This window comes from Pteronotus mesoamericanus, unplaced genomic scaffold, assembly GCF_021234165.1.
Source record: "Pteronotus mesoamericanus isolate MK-2021 breed Mesoamerican mustached bat unplaced genomic scaffold, CSHL_Meso_final scaffold_1135, whole genome shotgun sequence".
Lineage (NCBI taxonomy): Eukaryota > Metazoa > Chordata > Mammalia > Chiroptera > Mormoopidae > Pteronotus > Pteronotus mesoamericanus.
This window is the reverse complement of record NW_026555300.1, coordinates 209,881-230,761: the sequence shown is the minus strand read 5'-3', so window position 1 is coordinate 230,761 and position 20,881 is coordinate 209,881. Positions and strand designations below refer to the sequence as shown.

Genomic DNA, 20,881 nt, shown 5'->3' with positions numbered 1-20,881 from the left:
AGGGGCGCGCCTATGAAGGTCCTGAGCAGCCTTTATTGGGCCAACCGTGTGGGGGGCTGATTCTGGTTCAGGGCTAAGGTGACAGGTGTGTCCAGAGCAGAAGCCAGCTGCTGCCCTGCGAACCGTAATAAAGCGAGTTGGGCTCTTTCTGGCTCCTGCAGGGCCTTGTCTTCTACTTGTAAACAGCACATCCACTGTGAAGTGCAATAAAGCGAAGCGCAATAAAACGAGGCGCACCTGTATTTCAAAACAATTAACTTTTTTTTTCACTTAACAGGAGAAAATCCAATTTTAATACGTGTGCCTGCGAAATTCGCAAAAGCATGAACCTTCCAAAGCCAGGCACGAGGTGGGCACTTGTGTCGTTTTGGACAAAGGAGAAAGGGGGAGCGGCAGCAAGGAGACTTCCAAGGATTCCGGCCATTTGCCGGAGGCTGAGGCAGAGCAGGTACAGGTTTGCTAGGCAGCAAGCACTTACCGCACCTTGCCGCGTAAAACCACACACTTTTTGCCCAAGTTTTTGAGGAAAAAATAAGGATGCATGTTATATGTGGGTATAACGATTACATACCTTAGATATAGTGATGGGTGTGATAATCCCGTGTACAATGCACACAACATGTGGGTGTGTTTTATACATGGGAGTGCATGATACACGGCAAAATGTGGTAATTTTTTTTTTTTTTTTTTTTTGGTATTGTTTAAAAAGGAAGGGCTGGAGGTGTGGAGTGGGGCTGGGGGAAAAGAAAGAGGTGGGGGCTGGCAAAGGAAAAGAGGAAGAGAGGAAAGAGGAAGAAAACGCCCTCTGAGGAGTATCCCTTTTGTCTACTAGTTGGTGACTGTCAAATTGTGCATGATGGCCCCTTGAGACTAATCAAGCATCCAGGAGATGCTTGATTAGTCCTCAGTCAAGGGCAGAGAAAGGAATTGGATTAGTCTCCTTGTGTGGCTTTCCTCGGGTGGAGACAATCCCACAAGGAATCTGGTAGGAAGAAGGCAGCCGCTGCCTAGCCTGGTAAACTCTGTAGGGCAGCACCATCGAGTGAGCCCGAACTGTCAGCCTGACTGCTGGGTCCTTTCTGTTTTGCGCAATGTCCCTTGGACCTAAAAGGGCCCAACAAACTGTAGAAGTGCGAAGAATGTTTGGCAAACGAACGTGCCAAGTCAATTAAAATAGAATTCCTTTCTCCCAAATGGGGATTATCAAATAGTACAGAAGTCCTGTCTAGCACAGAGTGGAAAACAAGTTCTCTGGTGCTAAATAGTTGTGGAGATAGTGGGCGTTCTCGTCTTGTTCCTGATTTAAATTTAGCTTCTACTGTTATTTTTATTACAGCCTCTAATATTTATTCATTAAGATACTGAATTTGAGGCTAAGATATCTATCTACATTTACCTATTTACCATCTATATCTATCTATCTATCTATCCCCAGCTACTATCTATCTACTCTCATCTCTATATATCTACCTATTATGTATCTAGCATCTGTCTATGTACCTATTATCTAGCTATCATCTATCTACTTATCCATTGCTTCTCTGCCTTTTGGCTAAAATTGAGTATCTATCCATCTATCAACCTGCCTACCTAATATTGTAAAGAATTATCACTTCCTATTTACTATAATTTTGTGTTAACATTAATAGACACTTTGCCAAATGCCATTTTGGCATATCTGGGGATGATCATATGATTTTTTTCCCCACTTAGTTCTGTTAAGATGATAAATTTAATTAATGATTTCCTGATTTTAGCCATCTTGGCATTCCTAGAATAAACCCCACTTGGTCAAGATGTATTTTTTTTAAATTGTGCAGCTGAGTATCATAGAGTCGTTACACTTTTCTTTCCTGGAACAGAGAACTGTGCTCAAAATATTTGACGGTAACCTGATTTCTTTTCCCTTCTAAACAACTTGGTCTATTGCTTGGATAAGTAAATAATTATTTTCCCTCCTTAAAAAAGAACTAGTCATGTGAGAGAGAAGCATCAGTTTGTTGTTTCATTTCTTCATGCATTCAGTGGTTGCTTCTTATAAGTGCCCTGGTAGGGGAGTTGAACCTGCAGCCTTGGTGTAATGGGATGATACTCTAATCACCTGAGTTACCCAGCCAGGGCCAGGGAGACCTCACTTTATCTGATCGTGCTCCCAAGCACTGCTTTATTTTCCTTCATTGCATATATCACTCTCTGAGGTCATGTGATAGGCCATGTGCACCTGTGGTTAATCACTGTGTCTCCTCTTGTGGGGGAGGGGCCCCATGAGGATGGGCACTTGGTTTTCTTCATGGGTTTATGTGCAGTGCTCATAACAGGACCGTGTGCTCTGTAAATATCTGCTGAGCGAAGCATTTGCCCCAGTCACTGCACTTAGCCTTATGTCCTCTGCCCCCCCTCCCCGCCTCCCCCAGGCAAAGGCCCCTAGCATCTTCCCAAGGACCTCATCTGCTCTGGCCTCCTGACTCGACTTCCTGTCTTTCCTCCACCACTTTGCTGTCATTTCTCTGTGCAGTGAGATTCTTTTAAACACCCAAGTCCACTGTGGCTGATGTGGCTCAGTGGCTTGAGCGCCCACCTGCAAAGCGAAAGGTCACTGGTTCTATTCCCAGCCAGGACACATGCCTGGGTTGCAGGCCAGGCTGATGTTTCTCTCATCCATTGATGTTTCTTTTCCTCTCTTTCTCCTTCCCTTCCCCTCTGTCTAAAACAATAAATAAATAAAATCTTCTAAAAAAATCTAAAAAATAAACACACAAATCGGATTCTGTCATTTCCATTTCTCAATGCCTCTAATTGCTTTCCTTTCCACTCGGAACAAAAGCCGGATGGGGTCTTCATCATATCCTCAAGGGCCTCCTATTTCCAGCTCCTGTTCATTTCATCTACTTGTCTACCGCCTCAGGTTGGTCCTCTCTCCGCCATGCGCCGCGTTAGCCTTGGGGTCTTTCCCACAGCTTCGACTGTGTCCCTTTTTAAAAAATCCTCACCTAAGGATATTTTTATTGATTTTAGAGAGAGAGACAGAAACATCGCTTGGTTGCCTCCTGTACGTGCCCTGACCAGGAATTGAATCCACAACCTTTTGGTGCATGGAAAGACGCTCCAACCAACTGAGTCACCCAACCAGGGTGCATCTTTTATGTTGGAAAGCATTTTATGTATGTCTTTGCCTATGTATTTCTCTGTCTCTCTCCCTGGAATGTGCCTTGAGGGACCATGTCTGTTTCATCCATTGTCATATCCCCTGTGCCTGTGACCATCCCACAAGGCCACTAAATAATTGCTGAAGGAAAGAATGAATCATTTTTGTCTTCCAAAGTCTCAAATAAATGCACTTTCCCCTCCGCCGCCTCCCCAGAGGGAGAACGCAGCACCGAGGAGGCCTCAGCAGGCCCAGATCCACAGAAAAAACTTTGCCTGGTTTTCTTTCAGAAATACCCTGCCCCAGACTCTGTGACAGAGCGAGAGCGAGAGCGAGAGCGAGAGAGAGAGAGAGAGAAAGAGAGAGAGAGAGAGAGAAGAGATCGCGAGGGGTGAGGCCAGGCCTGGGTTTATCTGGGCCATGAGACGGGGTTCTGGAAACCGTCTCGGACCCTTGTTCCCAGAGAGGGACTGGATGTGATGCCAGCCCCGGAGCCGCGGCCAGTCTGCCGGGAGGACGCAGCTTGACTCACAGAACCTCTGTCCCAGCGGTAGGTGCTGGGAGAGAGTCCAAGTCTGCAGGCCAGGGGTTCCAATTCTGGCTTTCCTTCCAGCTGCCTGCTTGGGCGCAAGCCAACAATTGCTATTTGCTTATCGCTATCTTTATCTGTACAGTGGAGGCTGCCTTCCCTGCAGGAACAAGCTCCTTCCCGTCTCTTTCCAGACTGGGTAGCGGACACCCATCTTCCTTTGAGCTCTTAAGGCTCCCTGCCCGCCCAGTGGAATTGTGTGCCCAGCCTCCGACTCAGTAATAATTTACATGGTAAGTTACCAAGTATAAGTTACTTTTGTACAAAAGACAAAAGGGTGGACATAGGAGAAAAAAAGATTACAAACGGATACAAATTCCAATGATAAAGTCAGCCAGTCGTGGGAACATGATGTATATGGCATGATGCCTATAGCTAACAGTACTGGGTTGTGTATTTGAAAAGTAACAGGAGAGGATATCTTCAAAGGTCTCATCCCAAGAAAAAAAATTTGTGACAATGTTTGGTGATGGGTGTGGCGATCACCTTGCATTATATAAATATATCAGATTATTATGTTGTGCACCTGAAACTAATATAATGTTATATGTCAATTATTTCTCAATTTAAAAAAATGATTACAACATGGATGGACCTTAGGAGCATTATGCTAAGTTTGATAAGTCGGATAGAGAAAGACAAACACTATAGGAACTCACTTATATGTGGAAACTAAAAAACAAGACTCATAAAAACAGAGTAAAATAGTGGTTACCAGAGCAGAGGGGACTAGGTAGATAATATTTAATGGTACAAACTTGCAACTAGTAGATACATAAGTCCTGGAGATCTGATGCAAAACATAATGATTATAGTCAACAATACTGTGTTATAAACTTCAAAAATTCTAAGAGAATAGATCTTCAGTGCTTCTTCCACAAAACAGATAGCAATTATGTGATGAAATGGAAGTGTTAGCTAAGCTATGGTGCAACCATTTTGCAATTATATAAATGTATCAAATCAACAGTATACTCTAGTGGTAACCATATTGCAACATACAAATGTATTGACCAACACCTTGTACATCTTAAACTTATACAATATTACATGTCAATCATATCTCACAAACATATAAGTCTGATAAACCCCACACACATCTTATTTTTCCAGTTTCTTAATCCATCTCCCCTCTTACTGTTGTTTTTTTTTTTTAAATTAACCTTGGTTTCAAACTTTATTCCCAGGCTTCTTTCAGCTTCATAGGCTGCAAAGAATGATTTGTGTATAAGCAAAAACTGAGAAAAGCTGCTGTGTCCAAGGGGCTAGGGCTTAAAAATAATAGAGATCTAGATTTTATCCGATCCGGAAACACAATTTGAAAAAGCAATCAATGCAAAATAGCAGCTCCCAGTAACTTCTTCAAGTTTATCTTCTTCAGAAGTAGACTCGGTTCAGTTGCCTTCATTCTTGGAAGCCTCATCAAAATTCTCCACAAGATCTGGAGCTTCATCGCCATCACCCTTTCCTGTAGCAAGTGGTGCTTTTCCATCCGCAGAAGGTCTGGGCAGAGCTTCAGCCAGTCTCCTTAAACTAGTCAGACTGTCTGTGCCGAGCTGGTTCAGGATGCTGGGCAGCATTTCTGTCCGCTGTTTTGTCTCTGCGTTGCCCATAAAGGTGAAAGCATTTGCTGCCAGGGGTGCCTGAACTTTAGGGTTGTTAAAGTGGATCGCTGTTCCCTGGTTTGTGACCATATTTACCTCTTCGGTACCAGAGAGATCGTTTACCCCTAACTTCCTTAGGGAGAACTGAAGTGTCATATTTTTTAAAGATTTTATTTATTTATTTTAGAGAGAAGGGGAGGGAGAGAGAGAGAGAGAAGGAGAGAAACATCAATGTGTGGTTGCCTCTCACACGTCCCCCACTGGGAACCTGGCCTGCAAGCCAAGCATGTGCCCTGACTGGGAATTGAACCTGTGACCCTTTGGTTCGCAGGTTAGCACTCAATCCACTGAGCCACACCAGCCAGGGCCAGAACTGAAGTATTTTATCATCTGCGGTAGCTGTTCTGTGACCCGCCTCCTTCTTTCTATGAGCGGTGCCCTTCCCAGCAATGCGCACATGTGCCTGCAGTTTGGTGAGCGCCTCGTGGCTCCTGATTGTTTCTTTCGTGTTGTTGGAGAGAAAACGGAGCCACGCAGGGGACTAGGGTTGGTGCTCAGAGGGTCTTTTGCAGACCAGCTGAGAATAAGCGCTTATTGTTCTTCTTTAAAATTTTCTTATTTATTTATTGAGAGAGAGAGAGAGAGAGAGAGAGAGAGATTTGTTGTTCCATGTATTGATGCGCTCATTGGTTGCCTCTTGTTTGTGCCCTGACCAGAATCGAACCAGCAACCTTGGCCTGTCGGTCAACACTCTAACCAACTGAGCTACCCAGCCAGGGCCCTTCTTACCATGTTCTTGTATTTTTTTTTTTTTTCTTCCAGAAATTCACTGCATATACGAGAACGTATTTAATGCTTAGCAAGTAATAAGATGTCACAATTTCGGGGCACTGTTCTAAATGCTTTACTTGATTTGAACTTCACACTTAATTTTTATAACCATTAAATGGGGGACACATTTATGGGCTTAGGAAGCCCAGATAAAAAATGGAAAGGTACATCTTAAGTGCTCATTCCCACTACATAGTTTCCCTCATGGGCCACCACTTTGACGGGTTTTTCTTGCATCTTGCCAGCATTCATGCAAAACCCAGAAGACAGGAAAATATTTTCCTGTTTCTAAACCTTTCCTCACATAAATGATGGCATAATCCTAACTTCTTCTGCCTCTTCCTTATCATATTAGATAAATCTGAGGGGTGCATTTGTAAATCTGCAGGCATGGAAGGGAGGCGTGGGATATGCACACCTGCAGGCCAGGCCCAGGAAAAGAAAACACAATAGGTTTGCTCAGCAATGGTAAGGCCTCAAAAAAAAAAAAAAAAAAAAAATCTGCGTAAGAGTTTGGCTGCGAGAAATCATTTATAACTCACAGTTGCCACCCCCGCATTCCTGTCCTTGGTATCCTCCAGATGTTCTGTTTCCCTTGAACACGCTCTGGCAGTTCCTTGCTTTTTCTCAAATGAGGAGAGACTCCATTCCCAGTGTCCACCACCCTGGGCAAGTTGCTGAGCCGGTTAGCACATTCAGTTGGTTGTGCTTTCTCTGGAATGTTCTGCCTTCCTTAGACTCTTTGGGTGGTCGTTTCTCCCATCCGTCAGCTCTCAGCTCAGCAGTCACCCTATCACAATGCCCTTCTCTGAGCATTCGGTCTAAAACAGACCTCCAGCAGCCTCTACATCTCTCTCTTTTCGTCCTGTGCATTCTCTATGCAAGACAGCTCGTGGGTGAACGTGTGCTTGTCTATCACGGCTCCCTTGAATATGGGCAGGGAGCAGCAATGATCTTTTTGTAAATTTTTGATTTACTGATTTGAGAGAGAGAGGTCGATTTGTTGTTCCACTTATTTCTGCTTTCATTGACTGATTCTTATATGTGCCCTGACCGGGGATCAGACCCGCAACCTTGGCGTGTTGAGATGACATTCTAACTGTTACCAGGGGAAAATTGTAACAGTAGGAAATTGTAACCCGCCCCACCATTCTTTTGACGTTGTTTCTGTAAGTACTGATTCTGACCAGTATGTAGCTTGTAGATGAAAAGCATGTTTGTGTAATAATCCTAGGAACTAACTTCAAAAGATACGGACCCGACCTTCAGGCGTCCCAGGTCTGGGAGATTTGCTGACCTTCAACTGCGGAGCCAGCAGGACGAACCAGCGTGAGCTCACCGCACGTCACTTGCCTCATCGGAATGGGCTGTGCTCTGCTGCGCGGAGAGAACTTTTCAACACCTCCCCGCCCCCCGCCCTTGATGTCTTTGTTCTGTTCCCCTCTCCCTCCTTATAAAAACCCCTGCCTGCACTGAGAGGTGGAGTTGGGCCTCGAGACGTGAGTCCCCCGTCTTCCAGGTGGCTGGCATCTGAATACACTACTTGCCTTTACATCAGCACCTGCCTCTCAAGGGTTGGCTTTCCTAGGGGCAGGGAGTGGGATCTGTGTTTGGTTGCATAACCAACTAAGTTGCTGGACCAGGGTGAGCAACAATCGATCGTGTATGTCTTGTGTACTTGCTGTGTTTCCTTGCTTTGAATGAGAAAGGAAGAAATAGTTCTCTCTTCCATACCTGGGACAAAGGCATTCTTTGCTCCTTCAAGGGCTCTGCAGACCATCTTGAGCTATTCTGGTGAGTTTTCCGGGAACTGCGCCTTTGAACTCCAGATTTAGAGAGCCTGCAAGTGGGGAAAGCCCGGGTTCAGCCCTATTCCCTGAAATGAGGTGTATTCATGGAAGCCTTCTGGAATCCGGCCCCTGAGAGGTCCCCGAGGGCAAGCAGAGGTCAGCCAGGCCAGGTGGTCTCTGGACTCTGTGACGGGGAGGGGGATAGTTGCTCCTCTCGTCTCCGCCTAGAGGCTCCATAGAAAAAGGCATCTGTATTCATTTGTCGTCATAAAGCTCCCTGCCTGTCAGGTTATAAATAGCTCCTTGAAATGCATGCGTGGTTATTTGTTTTGACCTGGCAACAGGCGTACCACGGTAGAGGATTCAGAACCGCCCCCCTCCCCCAGCCCCTCGACAACACACACACACACACACACACACACACACACACACACACACAGTGAATAGTGAAAAAAAAGTCTGTCATCCACACCAGTTCCAGTTGCCCCGTTCTCGTTCTCCTCTGGTCTGCATCGATGCCTTCCGTTTGTTTCTTTTGTTTTGTTTTAATTTTTATTTATTGATTTTATTTTTTTTTTAAAGATTTTGTTTATTTACTTCCCAGCGAGAGGGGAAGGGAGGGAGAAAGCGAGGGGGAGAAATATCAGTGTGCAAGAGATACATTGATTGGTTGGTTGCCTCACGCACGTGCCCAAATGGGGATCTGACCCACAACCCAGGCATGGGCCCTGACTGGGAATCAAGCCCGTGACCTCTTGGTTCGCAGGCCAGTGCTCAATCCACTGAGCCACACCAGCCAGGCTCTTAACTGATTTTAGAGAGGGACAGGAAGGGTGGGGATAGGGAAACATCAATTCGTTGTTCCACTTATTTATGCATTCATCGGTTGCTTCTTGTATGTACTCAAACCCTTAACTTTGGCGTATGGGGATGACAACCCAACTGGGCTACCCAGCCAGGCCTGAACTAATCTCTTTTATACCTGTCTAGAACTTTCCATTGCCTATTTTATAGAATATCAGTCTATATCATTATATTGAATAATAATCAGCATGTACTGACATGGAGCTGTTGTTCTAAGTATCTCACATGCGTTGAGTCATATCATCTATAGATTTATATAATTTTAAACAATGAATACATTAACAGGTTTAAAATTTTAAATGAAAACATAGGCATGAAGAAGTTTCGCTTCCACACCTGTGCCCTCATTGTTTGCCCTTCCACTTTTGACCAGTTCCTCATGTATCCTTGCCATGTTTACGCAAACAAACATTATAAAATACGCCTACACTTTGTTTTATATTTTCTCACACGAAAGTTTACATCCTCATACACTGTTCTGCATCTCATCTTTTTCACTTAAGGCTGTATCCTGGGCCCTGGCTGGGTAGTTCACCTGGTTAGAGCATCGTCCCCATACGCCAAGGTTGTGGGTTTGATCCCAGGTCAGGGCACATGCAAGAATCAATCAATGGGTGTGTAAATAAGTGGAACAATAAAGCAGTGTTTTGCTCTCTCTTTCTCTCTTCCTTCCTTTCTCTAAAAATAAATTAAAAAATACTGTATTCTGGAACATGTTTCATTTAGGCGAGGCTTCCTAATTACTTTTTAAGGCACATTGTTACTTGTCTGCAGGCATCAGAGCTTATGTCTCCAGTTCCCTTTAGATTGTCACTTGATTTCTCTCCGATCTGATAAGCACCTTTAGCAGGAGAGCTGTACAGATTACCCAGATTTCCTTCCTCACTCCCCAAGAAATGCAGCCCACATCTTCCAAACAGGAGACTTCAGTCTGTTTTGCTTAAAGCCTACGAAAGCCGCCATCTGTTAATGCGATCCGCATCGTGAAGAACAGGAAGATGTCTCATCTTGGTCATGCAGCCTCCTCCCGGGCTGCAAGGGGTGGGGGGTGGGGGTGAATCCTGAGGGTCTCAGGCGGGGCCACGAGGCCTCCTACCTACCGTAGTTCTGGTTTGCAAATGGAAGGCATGGCTTCTGGATCTGAGAAGCAGGGAAGGAATTGAATGACAGGACAAGGAGGGCAGCCCAGAAGGCATGGGAAGGCTGGAGGATCAGGCTCCAGGATGGCAGGAAACCAAGAGGAGATAGCAGAGAGAATGTTCTTGGAGTCATGGGCAACTGCAGTCCCGCTGGGGCGCGGCCATGGCTGACAGCTCCACGGCACCCCTCCACCCTGGACACTCCCTCCACTGATGACACCTTCCCCTTGCTGCTACACCCCTTCTCCTTGCCCCTCTCCTGCCGAAGTCAGAGTCCCCGGAGGACGCATTCACTTGTCTGTCCGCCCCATACCATCCATGAGGTGCAAACACGCTCCCTTGGTCTTCCTACCAAACCAGACACCAGCTCCCACCAGTGTGCCCACAGGAGGAAACTACCCCCCAAATAAATTGCGTCTTTTAAAAAAGGTTTTATTTTTTTAATTTTTAAATATATAATCTCTATTATATGTTTTTTCCATTACAATGTAGTCCCCTTATATCCCCCTCCCCCCATTTATTTTTTAGAGAGAGGGGAAAGGAGAGAGAAAGAAAGAGAGAGAAATAGCAATGTGTGAAAGAAACATCAGTCGGTTGCCTTGTACACACCCCCAACCAGGACCTGCACCTCAGGCATGCGCTCTGAACTGGAATCAAACCTGCGACCTTTCAGTTTGCAAGATGATGCCCAGCACACGGAGCCATGCCAGCCTGGGCAAACTGGGGTTTTATATACTAGGAACTCCCCCAAATACCAGACATTGTCTATAGTGTTTAAATATGCTTAAGTCCTGCAGAGAACATTCTGAGAAATAGGGGGTTTTAGACACCCTGACACCAGAGACCAGAGAAATCCTTCACAGAGCAGGAGTCCCGGGTGTCTGACAACTTGAGGAGCCACAACTTCCTATTTATTCAGTATTTTATTTTATTTTAGAGAGAGGAAGGAAGAGAAACATCAGTTCGTTGTTTCACCTATCCATCCATGCATTTGCTGGTTGATTGCCATATGCGCCCTGACCTGGGATTGAATCTGCATCCTAGGTGCATCTGGACGATGCTCCAACCAACGGAGCCACCTGGCCCAGGCCATGAGTTTACTTTTCAACTGTCTATTTTATTAATTCTACCTACAGATGAAGCCCTTAGAATCTAAGCTGAGATGCGCTTTGTTCTGGCCGGGTAGCTTAGCCGATTAGAGCATCACATCAATACGCCAAGGTTGCGGGTTTGGTCCCCAGTCAGGGCACAAACAGGAATCAATCAATGAAACAATCAATAAATAAGTGGAACAACTCTCTCTCTCATCAATAAGAATAGATAAATAAAATAAATTGAAATGGACTTTAAGTTTTTTTTAACATATTATTTTATTTCTAGAGGTGGAGGAGGGAGAAAGAGAGGAAGAGAAACATCGATTGGTGGCCTCTCGCACACCCCCAGCTGGGGACCTGGCCCGCAACCCAGGCATGTGCCCTGACTGGGAATCGATCCAGCAATCTTTTGGTTCTCAGGCTGGCACTCTGTCCACTGAGCCACACCAGCCAGGATTTAGGTTGTGTTTTGAGGGACTTCAGGCCCGTTACGGAGACTGCTGGGATGCCATCATCGTGTTGCTGTCTGCTGTCTCCTTTGCCAAGAGCAAGTCAAAGACCATTCCGATGAAAATAATAAGCCAGGCTGGGACAGGTTACTCCTTTAACACCTGGGGGAGAAAGTGACTCTACCGCAAGATGATCCAGTTGTCAAAATGAAAGTCCTTTTTGTGGAACAGAAAAAATATGCTCTCTCTACACAATGGATTGAAAATGAATTTGAGCCCTGGCTGGTGTGGCTCAGTGGATTGAGCACTGGCCTGAAAACCAAGGGGCACTGGTTCGATTCCCAGTTGGGACACAGGCCTGGGTTGTGGGCTGGGTCTCCAGTAGGGGGTGCCCCAGAGGCAACCATGCATTGATGTTTCTCTCCCTCTCTTTCTCCCTCCCACTCTGTCTAAAAATAGATAAATAAAACCTTAAAAAAAGGAAGAAAGAAAATGAATTTGACTTATAAGTGAGAAGACTGACGGCAGGATACTGATCCAGAAATTCCACAGCATGTAACAAAAGAAGAGGAAATGACTCGGAATCACTGCCTTTTGTGATGTGAAGACCATTGTGAAGAAAAATAATGCAATGAAAGAAAGTTCTTCATGTTAGAGCATATATCCTTGCATCATCTATTTATCTTTCTGGATGTTGAGCACCAGCGTATGGATTGAAAGGTCACCAGTTCGATTCCCAGTCAGGGCACATGCCTGGGTTGCGGGCCAGATCCCCACCTGGGGGCGTGCAAGAGGCCCCCAAACTGATATATCTCTCGTGCATTGATGTTTCTCTCCCTGTCTCCTCCTCTCTTGGAAAGTAAATAAATAAAATCTAAAAATAAAAATAAATTAATTTAAAAAACAGATTTCCTTTAAGTGCAAAATACACATGGGATTTTAAAGAGTACACTCACTTCGATGGCCATGGCCAACAATTAAGTTTTACTGAGAAATTTCCCCCCCCCCAAAGAGATGTAAAACACATCGATAATTTGAGTTAAATGTAATATGATTAAAGTTAACTTCACCTGTCTCTTTTTCACTTTTTAAAAAATGTAACTACTAGAAATGTTTGTATTATATTTGTGGCTCAGGTTATACTTCTCCTGGACAGTATTGCTCTAAGGCAGTGATTTTCAACCTTTTGCCTCTTGTGGCACACATAAATTAATTACTAAAATTCTGTTGCACACCAAAAAATATATTATTTGCTGATCTGAGCAAAAAATAGGTACAATTATTTTTTTTTTTTCACATTACAACAGAAAGTTTATTCAGAAAGTTACAGAGGTAGTAGAAGTGAGCCAGCTGGGCTGTGTGGGCTCAGCAAACAAGTACAGAAGCAAAAGAAGGGGCTGTGGAGCTCAGGAGAGAAAAACACAACGGTGCTGTCCCTGGGGAAGGGGACAAAGAGGGGGAAGAAAAGGACGCAGGCGAGCTCCTGAGAGGAAGAGCACCAACAGGTATAATTCTGATTCATTCACACCAGCCGGCTACTGTTGTATTGACTGTTGCCATTTTTAAAAAATTTGATAATCTAAGGGAAAAGAGGTCAGTGCCTCTGACTAATGTCAGATAGCGCGTGTTTTAAAAATTCTTGTGGCACACCCATGTGAATTTCTACCGGGGCACACTGGTAGGAAATGGCTGCTCCAAGGCAAGCAGAAATCTATTCATAGCACACTTTCAGCTTTGGCGCTAAGTGGTGTAAGAGCTGGAGAAGGCCAGTCAACGGAGAAGGGTTGCGTAGATGTGGAAACACCCTGGAGATGGGTTTCTGAGTCATCGTGGGGCATGGGGAAGTGGGTCACTCTGAAGATCCCTTAGTCCGTGCAGCCCAGCAAGTGTGAACCTGACAAAAATTCATTCCAGCAGTATTTGGGTAACTTTATTTACCATACTCATTCTTTTTAAGAGAGGAGAGTGAGCCCTGGCTGCTGTGGCTCAGTGGATTCAGCGCTGGCCTCCAAACCAAAGGGTTGTTGGATCGAGTCCCAGTCAGGGTACAGGCCTGGGTTGCAGGCCAGGTCCCCAGCAGGGGGCGCGTTTCCCTTTCTCCCTCCCTTCCCCTCTCTCTAAAAATAAATAAATAAATAATCTTTAAAATATATATAAATAAAAAGAGAGAGTAATCCAGCCTATTGACTATCTCCCATCTTCTTCTCCAGCTGCATTCTGAATTTTCCAGTCTGCACCACTGTTTGGTGGGTCTAGCTTTGTGCAATGCCAGTCACTGCGTTGTTTGGCTTCAAAAACAGGTCTTGCCTTGGTTAGGTGGCTCAGTTGGTTGGAGCGTTGTTCCCGTACACCAAAAGGTTGCAGGTTCGATCCCTGGTCAGGGAGTGTGTCCCATTAATCTCTCGCTCTCTCTAAAAAAATCAGTAAAAACATATCCTCAGGCAAGGATTAAAATAAATAAGTAAATCAGTAAATAAATAAGTCCTGACACCTGGTAACAGAAGTCCTTCAGTTTCATATTTGTCTTCAAGATTAGCTGGACTATTCTTTCTTTTTTTTTAACTATCATGGCAAAGGAACATAACATGAAATTTACCATTTTCACCATTTTTGACTGTACAGTTTTCTGTGGCATTAAGTACAATCATTTTTTTTATTTCATTTCATTTTTTCTTTCTTTAAGAAAATTTTTTCTACCACTGCGTATTTCCAATACGTTTTCATCATTCCAGACTAAAACCATGTCCCCATTAAACACTAACTCCCCTTCCCCTCCCCAAGCCCCGGTCATCCTTTCTCTACTTCCTGTCTCTACGGAGTTCTCTATCTAGATATCCCATGTAAATAAAATCATATCGTATTTGCCCTTTTGTGCCCGGCTTATTTCACTTATGATAATGTCTTTAAGGTCTATTCATGCCACAGCATGTGTCAGAATTTTATTCCTTTAAAACACTAAGTTTATTATTTGTTGTTAATCACAGCAACCTGTGACTAAACCAGAGATATACAGAAGTTGATGAATTTGAGAGAGAATACAGAACTGTATTTTAATTGTTTTAATCCTATATATCAAGAGTTGACCCTGGCCAGGTAGCTCAGTTGGTTAGAGCATCGTCTGATACGCCAAGGTGGCAGATTTGATCTCCAGGCAGGGCACATGCAAGAATCAACCAATGAGTACATAAATAAGTGAAACAGCAAATTAATGTGTCCCTCTCTCTGTGTTTCCCTTTTCCTTTCGCATTCTCTCTCTAATATCAATAAATAAATAAAAAATCAAAAGTTAATGAATTTGAGAGAACCGGGCAGGTAAAGGTGAAAGGACATGGTATTGGGCTGGATATGAGAGAGGATAATGTCGACGATGACCTCAGAATCCCGACTTGTGTAACTGGACGAGTAGGGGCGAAGTTTCCGGGCGATGTATGGCACTCCGAACCAGGATTTGGAGGCGAGATCACCTGCTCACTTGGGACGTCCTAAGTCTGGAGCTTCATGGCCTCCAGGGGGAGGCTTGGTGAGCACCTGATACACTTCTGGAGCTGAGGCGAGATATGGGTTGTGATATATTCCTGAGCCATAGCCGAGGTTATCAGGAGTTTTCCTCAACTTCTCTCCTCTATCATAAAAGATTTAGGCCGGGTTTATATTCCCCCACCTGAAGACTGTATTTCCCAGTCTCCCTTACGTATATGGGGCATGTAACTTAGTTCTGGACAATGGGCTATGCAGGGAATGTGCACAATTTCACGATCGTACACATAAAAAGAAAGAAGCATGCCAACCCCTGCCCTCCCCCGCCCCTGCTGCCTGCGGTGCCAACACAGTGTATGATCAGGCTCACGTTTGATCCCAAACGGAAACCCTTGCTGAAGGCAGCAAAGCAAAACACAAGAATGGCTCTTGGAGGTCCTGGAGGTAACGCTTCCACCCTGGATTGCTAACTCTTGGATTGCTACCAGAGACAGGAATGAACTGTTACCTTGTGTGGGTCTGCAATGTCCAGCACAGTCGCGAGAAGCTGGAAGAGGCAGGCAAGCCATCCTCTGCTAGAGCTTTTGAAGGGAGTATGTCCCTGCTGACACCTTGATGTCTCTGCCCTTCAGGACTGTGAGAGAAATGTCTCTGCCCTTTGGGACTTTTGTCATTTTAAAAATATTTTATTTATTCTGTCGGAAAGGAGGGAGAAAGGGAGAGAAACATCAATGTATGGCTGCCTCTCATGCACCCCACACTGGGAACCTGGCTGGCAACCCAGGCATGTGCCCTGACTGGGAATCAAACCAGCGACACTTTGGTTCTCAGGCCAGCACTTAGTACACTGAGCCACACCAGACAGGGCACATTTTTGTCATTTTAAGCCACCAAGATTATGACAATTTGTTAGGGCAGCCCTAGGAAGCTTATACAGCTAGACATTCCATCTTAGCTTGGAGTTACATGAATTTTCTAACTCTGCTCCACAGCTTATTCTGCGGGGAACTTGGTCTTTCAATACCTCATCGATTCTATTCGATTAACTGTGTAGTTGACATTGTGTTGATACGACCTAAAAAGCAGGAATGAGCAGACAGATACACTGTATGTCTTATCAAGATACACACTGGATAGCTCAATTGGTTGGAGCATTATCCTCATATACCCCAAGGTTGTGTGTTCAATCCCTGGCCAGGGCACACACAAGAAGCAACCAATGAATGCAGAAATAAGTGGAACAACAAGTCTCTCTATCTCTCTCTTCCTTCCTCTCTCTCTAAATTAAAAAAAAAAAAAAAGATAAACAGAGAGCATGGAAAATAAACCCCATGAAAATGGGGAAGCTGGCCGTGGCAAGGTCGTTACGGAGAATCCGTCTGAGGACAGTGCAAATACCCCACATATCCAGACGAATTTACTACATCCTTTGTCACTAACAAATGAGGTAAAATCTTCATTCTTTAGCCTGCTTTGTTCTCATTTAGAAGACACTCATAAATACTGGTATTTGCTGATGAATGAATGGAACTTTCCAAAGAAGCCAGAGTGTGGAGACTCCTGTGTAAGGATGTGCCTTCCAGCGTTCTGTGAGCCACTCTAGCAAATTATCAAACCTGGGAGGGGGTCAGGGGAACCCCCAGTCAGAAGCAGGGGAGGACTGGGACTTGCGATTGGCATCTGAAGTGGGGGGCGGTCTTGTGGCACTGAGCTCCTAACCTGCGGAGTCTGACGCGAACTCCAAGAAAGCATAGCATACCCAGATTCAGGATTAAACTGAACCACAGGACACTCAGTTGGTGTCCCGAGGGGTGGAGAATTGTCGGTTGATGTGAAACAAACCAACCCTCACATGGTTGGTGTGAAACAAAGAAACAAACCCTCACCTAGGGTTTCAGGAGTGAAAAGCAGTTCTTCTGTATCCCAGGTGAAGGCCCCGCCCCTCAACTCTCGCACGGAGAATGCCATTGAGCCATCTGGTAGGCAGGGGAGATGCCATTGAGCCATCTGGTAGGACGACCAGGTGACCACTCTGTGGCTCTCCATCAGCATCTTTCCCCAGCCTCCCTGGGGCTTGCTTGACGGACTCCTGAGCAGTTATTCCCCCAAGTTTAGCCCGTGATGTCACAGACACTGATGACGGCCCACCTTGGGGCAGCAGCGAGCAGTGCCAAGGCCACTCTCCCCCCACACACTATGGGATGGCGTCTTAGGGAGACCAACCAAATACCCGGTCATCGGACGATTACATGGAGCCCCTTCCACCACGGGTGGGGCAGCGAGTTTTTCCTCCCTGGAATAATTTCACCTCCGGGCTGTGTTTGCTTTTCTAGCCCTCCCCACGGCTGCCAACAGAAGCCTCTGGGTCTGCACTCAATGGCCCTATTCACCGTCCCATTAAACCACACAACCCCGCTTCAGATCAAGCAACTCAGTTTATGAGGAGGTCCATGGGCGCGTCCATGTACCCCATCACCCCGAAGCAGCTCGCCCCAGAGAACAGAGGCACGGCCTGTTGGAGGCTGGGGTACAGTGCCAGGCTGCAAACAGCGTCGCTGGGGTCAGGGCGTTGTCCCCGGCAAGGGGCAAACACCCTGAGCCAATCCGGGCACCTTAAAGTTTGTTTCACTTCTCAGGGTCATACCCGATGACTCATTCTTTAAATGTTTGCTTCCTGTCTCCCTGCTTTGAACTCTGTGGTTGTGGGTTTTCATGCTTAAAGAGGAAAGTATTTCTACCAGCGAACACTAGAGCAGAGCAGAGCGTAAGCTTTGGGGGTGCAGACCGCCCCGGCACTTTTTGGGGTATCTCAGGAGGGCCACCGGGGGTCAAGCAGACGGAGTGACTGATTTGGGCAGGAGGGAGAGGATTGGGGAGACGCTGCTACCCTGGGGGCCAAGGAAGGGCGTGGATAGCGTTTGCGGATGTCCCTGGAGAGCCTCTCATGCCGTGTCCTGATTCCTACCTGTCCTGATGCGGGGTGCATGGAGGCCCCTTCCCTATGCAGGGCGCAGAATGACGGAGACGGCCTGCGCCTACCCCCTTTGCAGGGGCACAACAATGGGCACACAGGCCCCACATCCTTCCCGCACCTCCACTGCTGGGGAGCTCCCAGCACCAGGCCCCCCCCCCCCCCCCCCGCCCCCAGCCTCTCTCACTTCCGCAGGGCGTGCAGCCGGGTTTACCGAGCTCCGGGACCCTTCCGACCCCTCCCTGCCCTGCTCACGCTGCTTTCACCGCGGGGCTCCTTCTCAGAGCCTCATCCGTCCTCGGCCTGGAAGGAACCCAGCGGCAGCCGCGAGGTCAGCGCCCCATTAGCTCGGCGTTGCAGAGCATCTGCATCCGCCACCAGGCTCCGCCCCTCGGCAGCCGCTAGCCGGGCCGCGCTGGGGACAACCGCAGAGCTGGGTGAGTGTTCCGGGGCGATAGGGAGGGACCCAGGCGGCCTCCACCCCGCCCCGCCCGACCTCGGGTCTCCGGACCTCAGCTCCGCTGGCTTCTAGGCTCTGTCAATCGGTGTCAGGGCCCCAGAGCCGCCCCTAGAAAAGGACCCCGCAGCCCCGCCCTGCTCCGGGCCGAGCAGCCAGGCTCCTACGGTCCCTCCCCTCTTGCAGGAACCTGGAATCTGGCGCCCCCAGCCCCCGTCTTCATTAAGCTTTTGAGCCCCTCCCTTTTTCCAGGAGCCAGGAATGCAGGCCAAAAATATCTCTCTGTTCCGGGCTCCAGAGGCTCCGCTTGCAACCACATCTGCTCTGAAAACCCAGGCGTCTGAGCTTTGACTGCTCTTTTAAGCCAAGGATCTGGGTCCCCAGCCTGGGCGTTTTGTGGAACCCGGGAGTCGGTGCCCCCTAACTCCTATCGCCCTAGTTCCCAGGAATTTGGCGGCCAACACCCCGTCCTCCACCCTACGGACGGTGGCATCTGCGACCCGGGGGTCTAGCCCGTCAGTCCTTGCACGGCGAGTTCCAGTGTAAATAACGATTAGTGGACCCTCGGATCCTTAAGCCTAGGAATCCGACCACTGTTCTTTGGGGGACCCAGGAGTTTGGGGGACCTCAGCCCAGAAACCTCCCGAGAGGTAGGGGTGGGTACCTCCTTCCTCTGTTAGAGACCTAGGAGACAGATATCCTAGCCCACACACCCCATTAAACCGAGGCTCGGTCGCCAACCCCCTGCGACCCAGATGTCCCAAGATTTCATCCATCCTGACAGGCTGCGCTGGAGCAGGCGGGGAGGGAGGGAGGGGGCCGCAAGGCCGAAGGGAGAGTGGGGTGACACCGGGGCGGGGACCTGAGCGGAGGGTCTCGGTCCTAAACAAATGCTAAACAGGCGGGTTGCCATGGCAACGGCCTCCCCGGGCCTCCCCTGGAGACTGCCTAGGCGCTCTGTCGGGGAGGGCAGCCCCTAGGAACCCCCACTCTGCCAGCTGTTGTGTCTTCCTGTTTTGTCACCATGGCGACAGTGACTCCAGCCCTCCACTCCCAGCCGCGGCCCGGGAAGCGGGAGAGCGCAGGTTCAGCTATTCCCCCGGGGGCGGGGTCTTGGCGTTGGCCCCGCCCCGGGGCGGGCGCGGGGATAGCCCTGGCTCGGAGGAGCCCTGGGCCGGCCCCGCCCCCGCCCCCACCCCGCTCCCCAGCCCGCCATCCCCACCCAGTCCGCAGACCCTGCTCGTCTGCAGCTGTCGCCTCTGCTTCAGCTCGGCAGCCACAAGCCCGGGAGGTGAGGCTGCGGGGATTCCGAGGGTGGGAGCAGCGGTCCAGGATTCTTGGATGCTGGAGCGATGGGCTGGGATTCAGCGTGTCTGAGTCCCTAGAAAGACTGGGGCTGGGCCAGACTCGGGCTCCGGCGAGCAGGGGGCGGGGGAGCTGGAATCCTACAGGTCCTGCGTCTGAACGGAGACGGGGAACGGGGGCCTGGACCCCTGCGTCCGAGGGAGGAGGGGCTGGGGGCCTGGACCCCTGCGTCCGAGGGAGGAGGGGCTGGGGGCCTGGACCCCTGCGTCCGAGGGAGGAGGGGCTGGGGGCCTGGACCCCTGGGTCTGAGGGAGGAGGGCGCTGGGGTCCAGACTCCTGATCTCAGGGAGCAGACGGACGGGATTCTGCTTTGAAGGGGCTAGAGTGTGGTCCCGGGAGGTTCTTTGGAGGGGAGGAGCTTGGAGGGGGAGTCCTGAGTTTGGGAAAGACTGTGGCTGGGATTGAGAATGACTGACCTCCCAATCTTGGAGACAGAACCCGAACTTGGCCTGGAAAGGCCAGGGCCGAGGTCCAGCACCCGCGCTCCCAAAGCGCGGACGGAGCTGGGAAGGCCGGGCACCAAGGCTGAGGGAGAGCAAGGCTGGGGCCCGCGTCCCCCGGTGCGATGCTCAGTTTGCAGAGCGGTGGGGTGTGGCGCTCGGCCTCCTGGAGGTGGGCGGACGGCAGGGTGTGGCCGGAGGAGTCCGGAGTCGGGCCGCGAAGCCGAAGGGATGTTACTCTCCCTCCTCCGGGGTCGGGCCGCGCATTCCTGAGCTCTGTCTCAGGCCACCCCGGAGGTGGCCCCAGCGTTAACCTGCCTCCCGCGCGACAACGTGGATGTTTTCGCCTGTCCTCTTCCTCCTGGGCTGTCCCGACTTCCTCCTAACGGGCCCTGGAGGGAGGGGTGTGGGGCGGCACCTTCCAGGTGGCCCGGGACACCTCCCTTCCTGGAGTTGCTGGGCGGTGTGGCTGCTTATCTCTGCATTCGATTCGAACCCCGAGTCTCCCGCCAGGTGAACCCGGGGATCAAGGTTCCCGGCCACTCCTCCTGGAGGGATGGGGGGAGGGTGTCAGGCGTCCAGCCTGTCCTCCTAGGGTCCCAGAACTCACATGGTGAACGTCCCAGAAATGTGGGTTCCAGGCCTTTCCAACTAGGACCTGGAGTC

At 48.5% G+C, this 20,881-nt stretch overlaps 1 protein-coding gene across 1 annotated transcript; it reads right to left on the bottom strand.

Moving 5' to 3' along the window:
* Nucleotides 1-5,128: 5,128 nt before the first annotated feature.
* LOC129081598 (transcription factor BTF3-like) lies at nt 5,129-12,473 on the bottom strand. Its single transcript, XM_054587269.1, has 3 exons — nt 12,462-12,473; nt 5,697-5,879; nt 5,129-5,482 (listed from the first exon to the last, which is right to left on the bottom strand). Exons 1-3 carry the CDS (start codon nt 12,471-12,473, stop codon nt 5,129-5,131), a joined length of 549 nt encoding a protein of 182 aa, XP_054443244.1.
* Between the last annotated feature and the right edge of the window lie 8,408 nt (nt 12,474-20,881).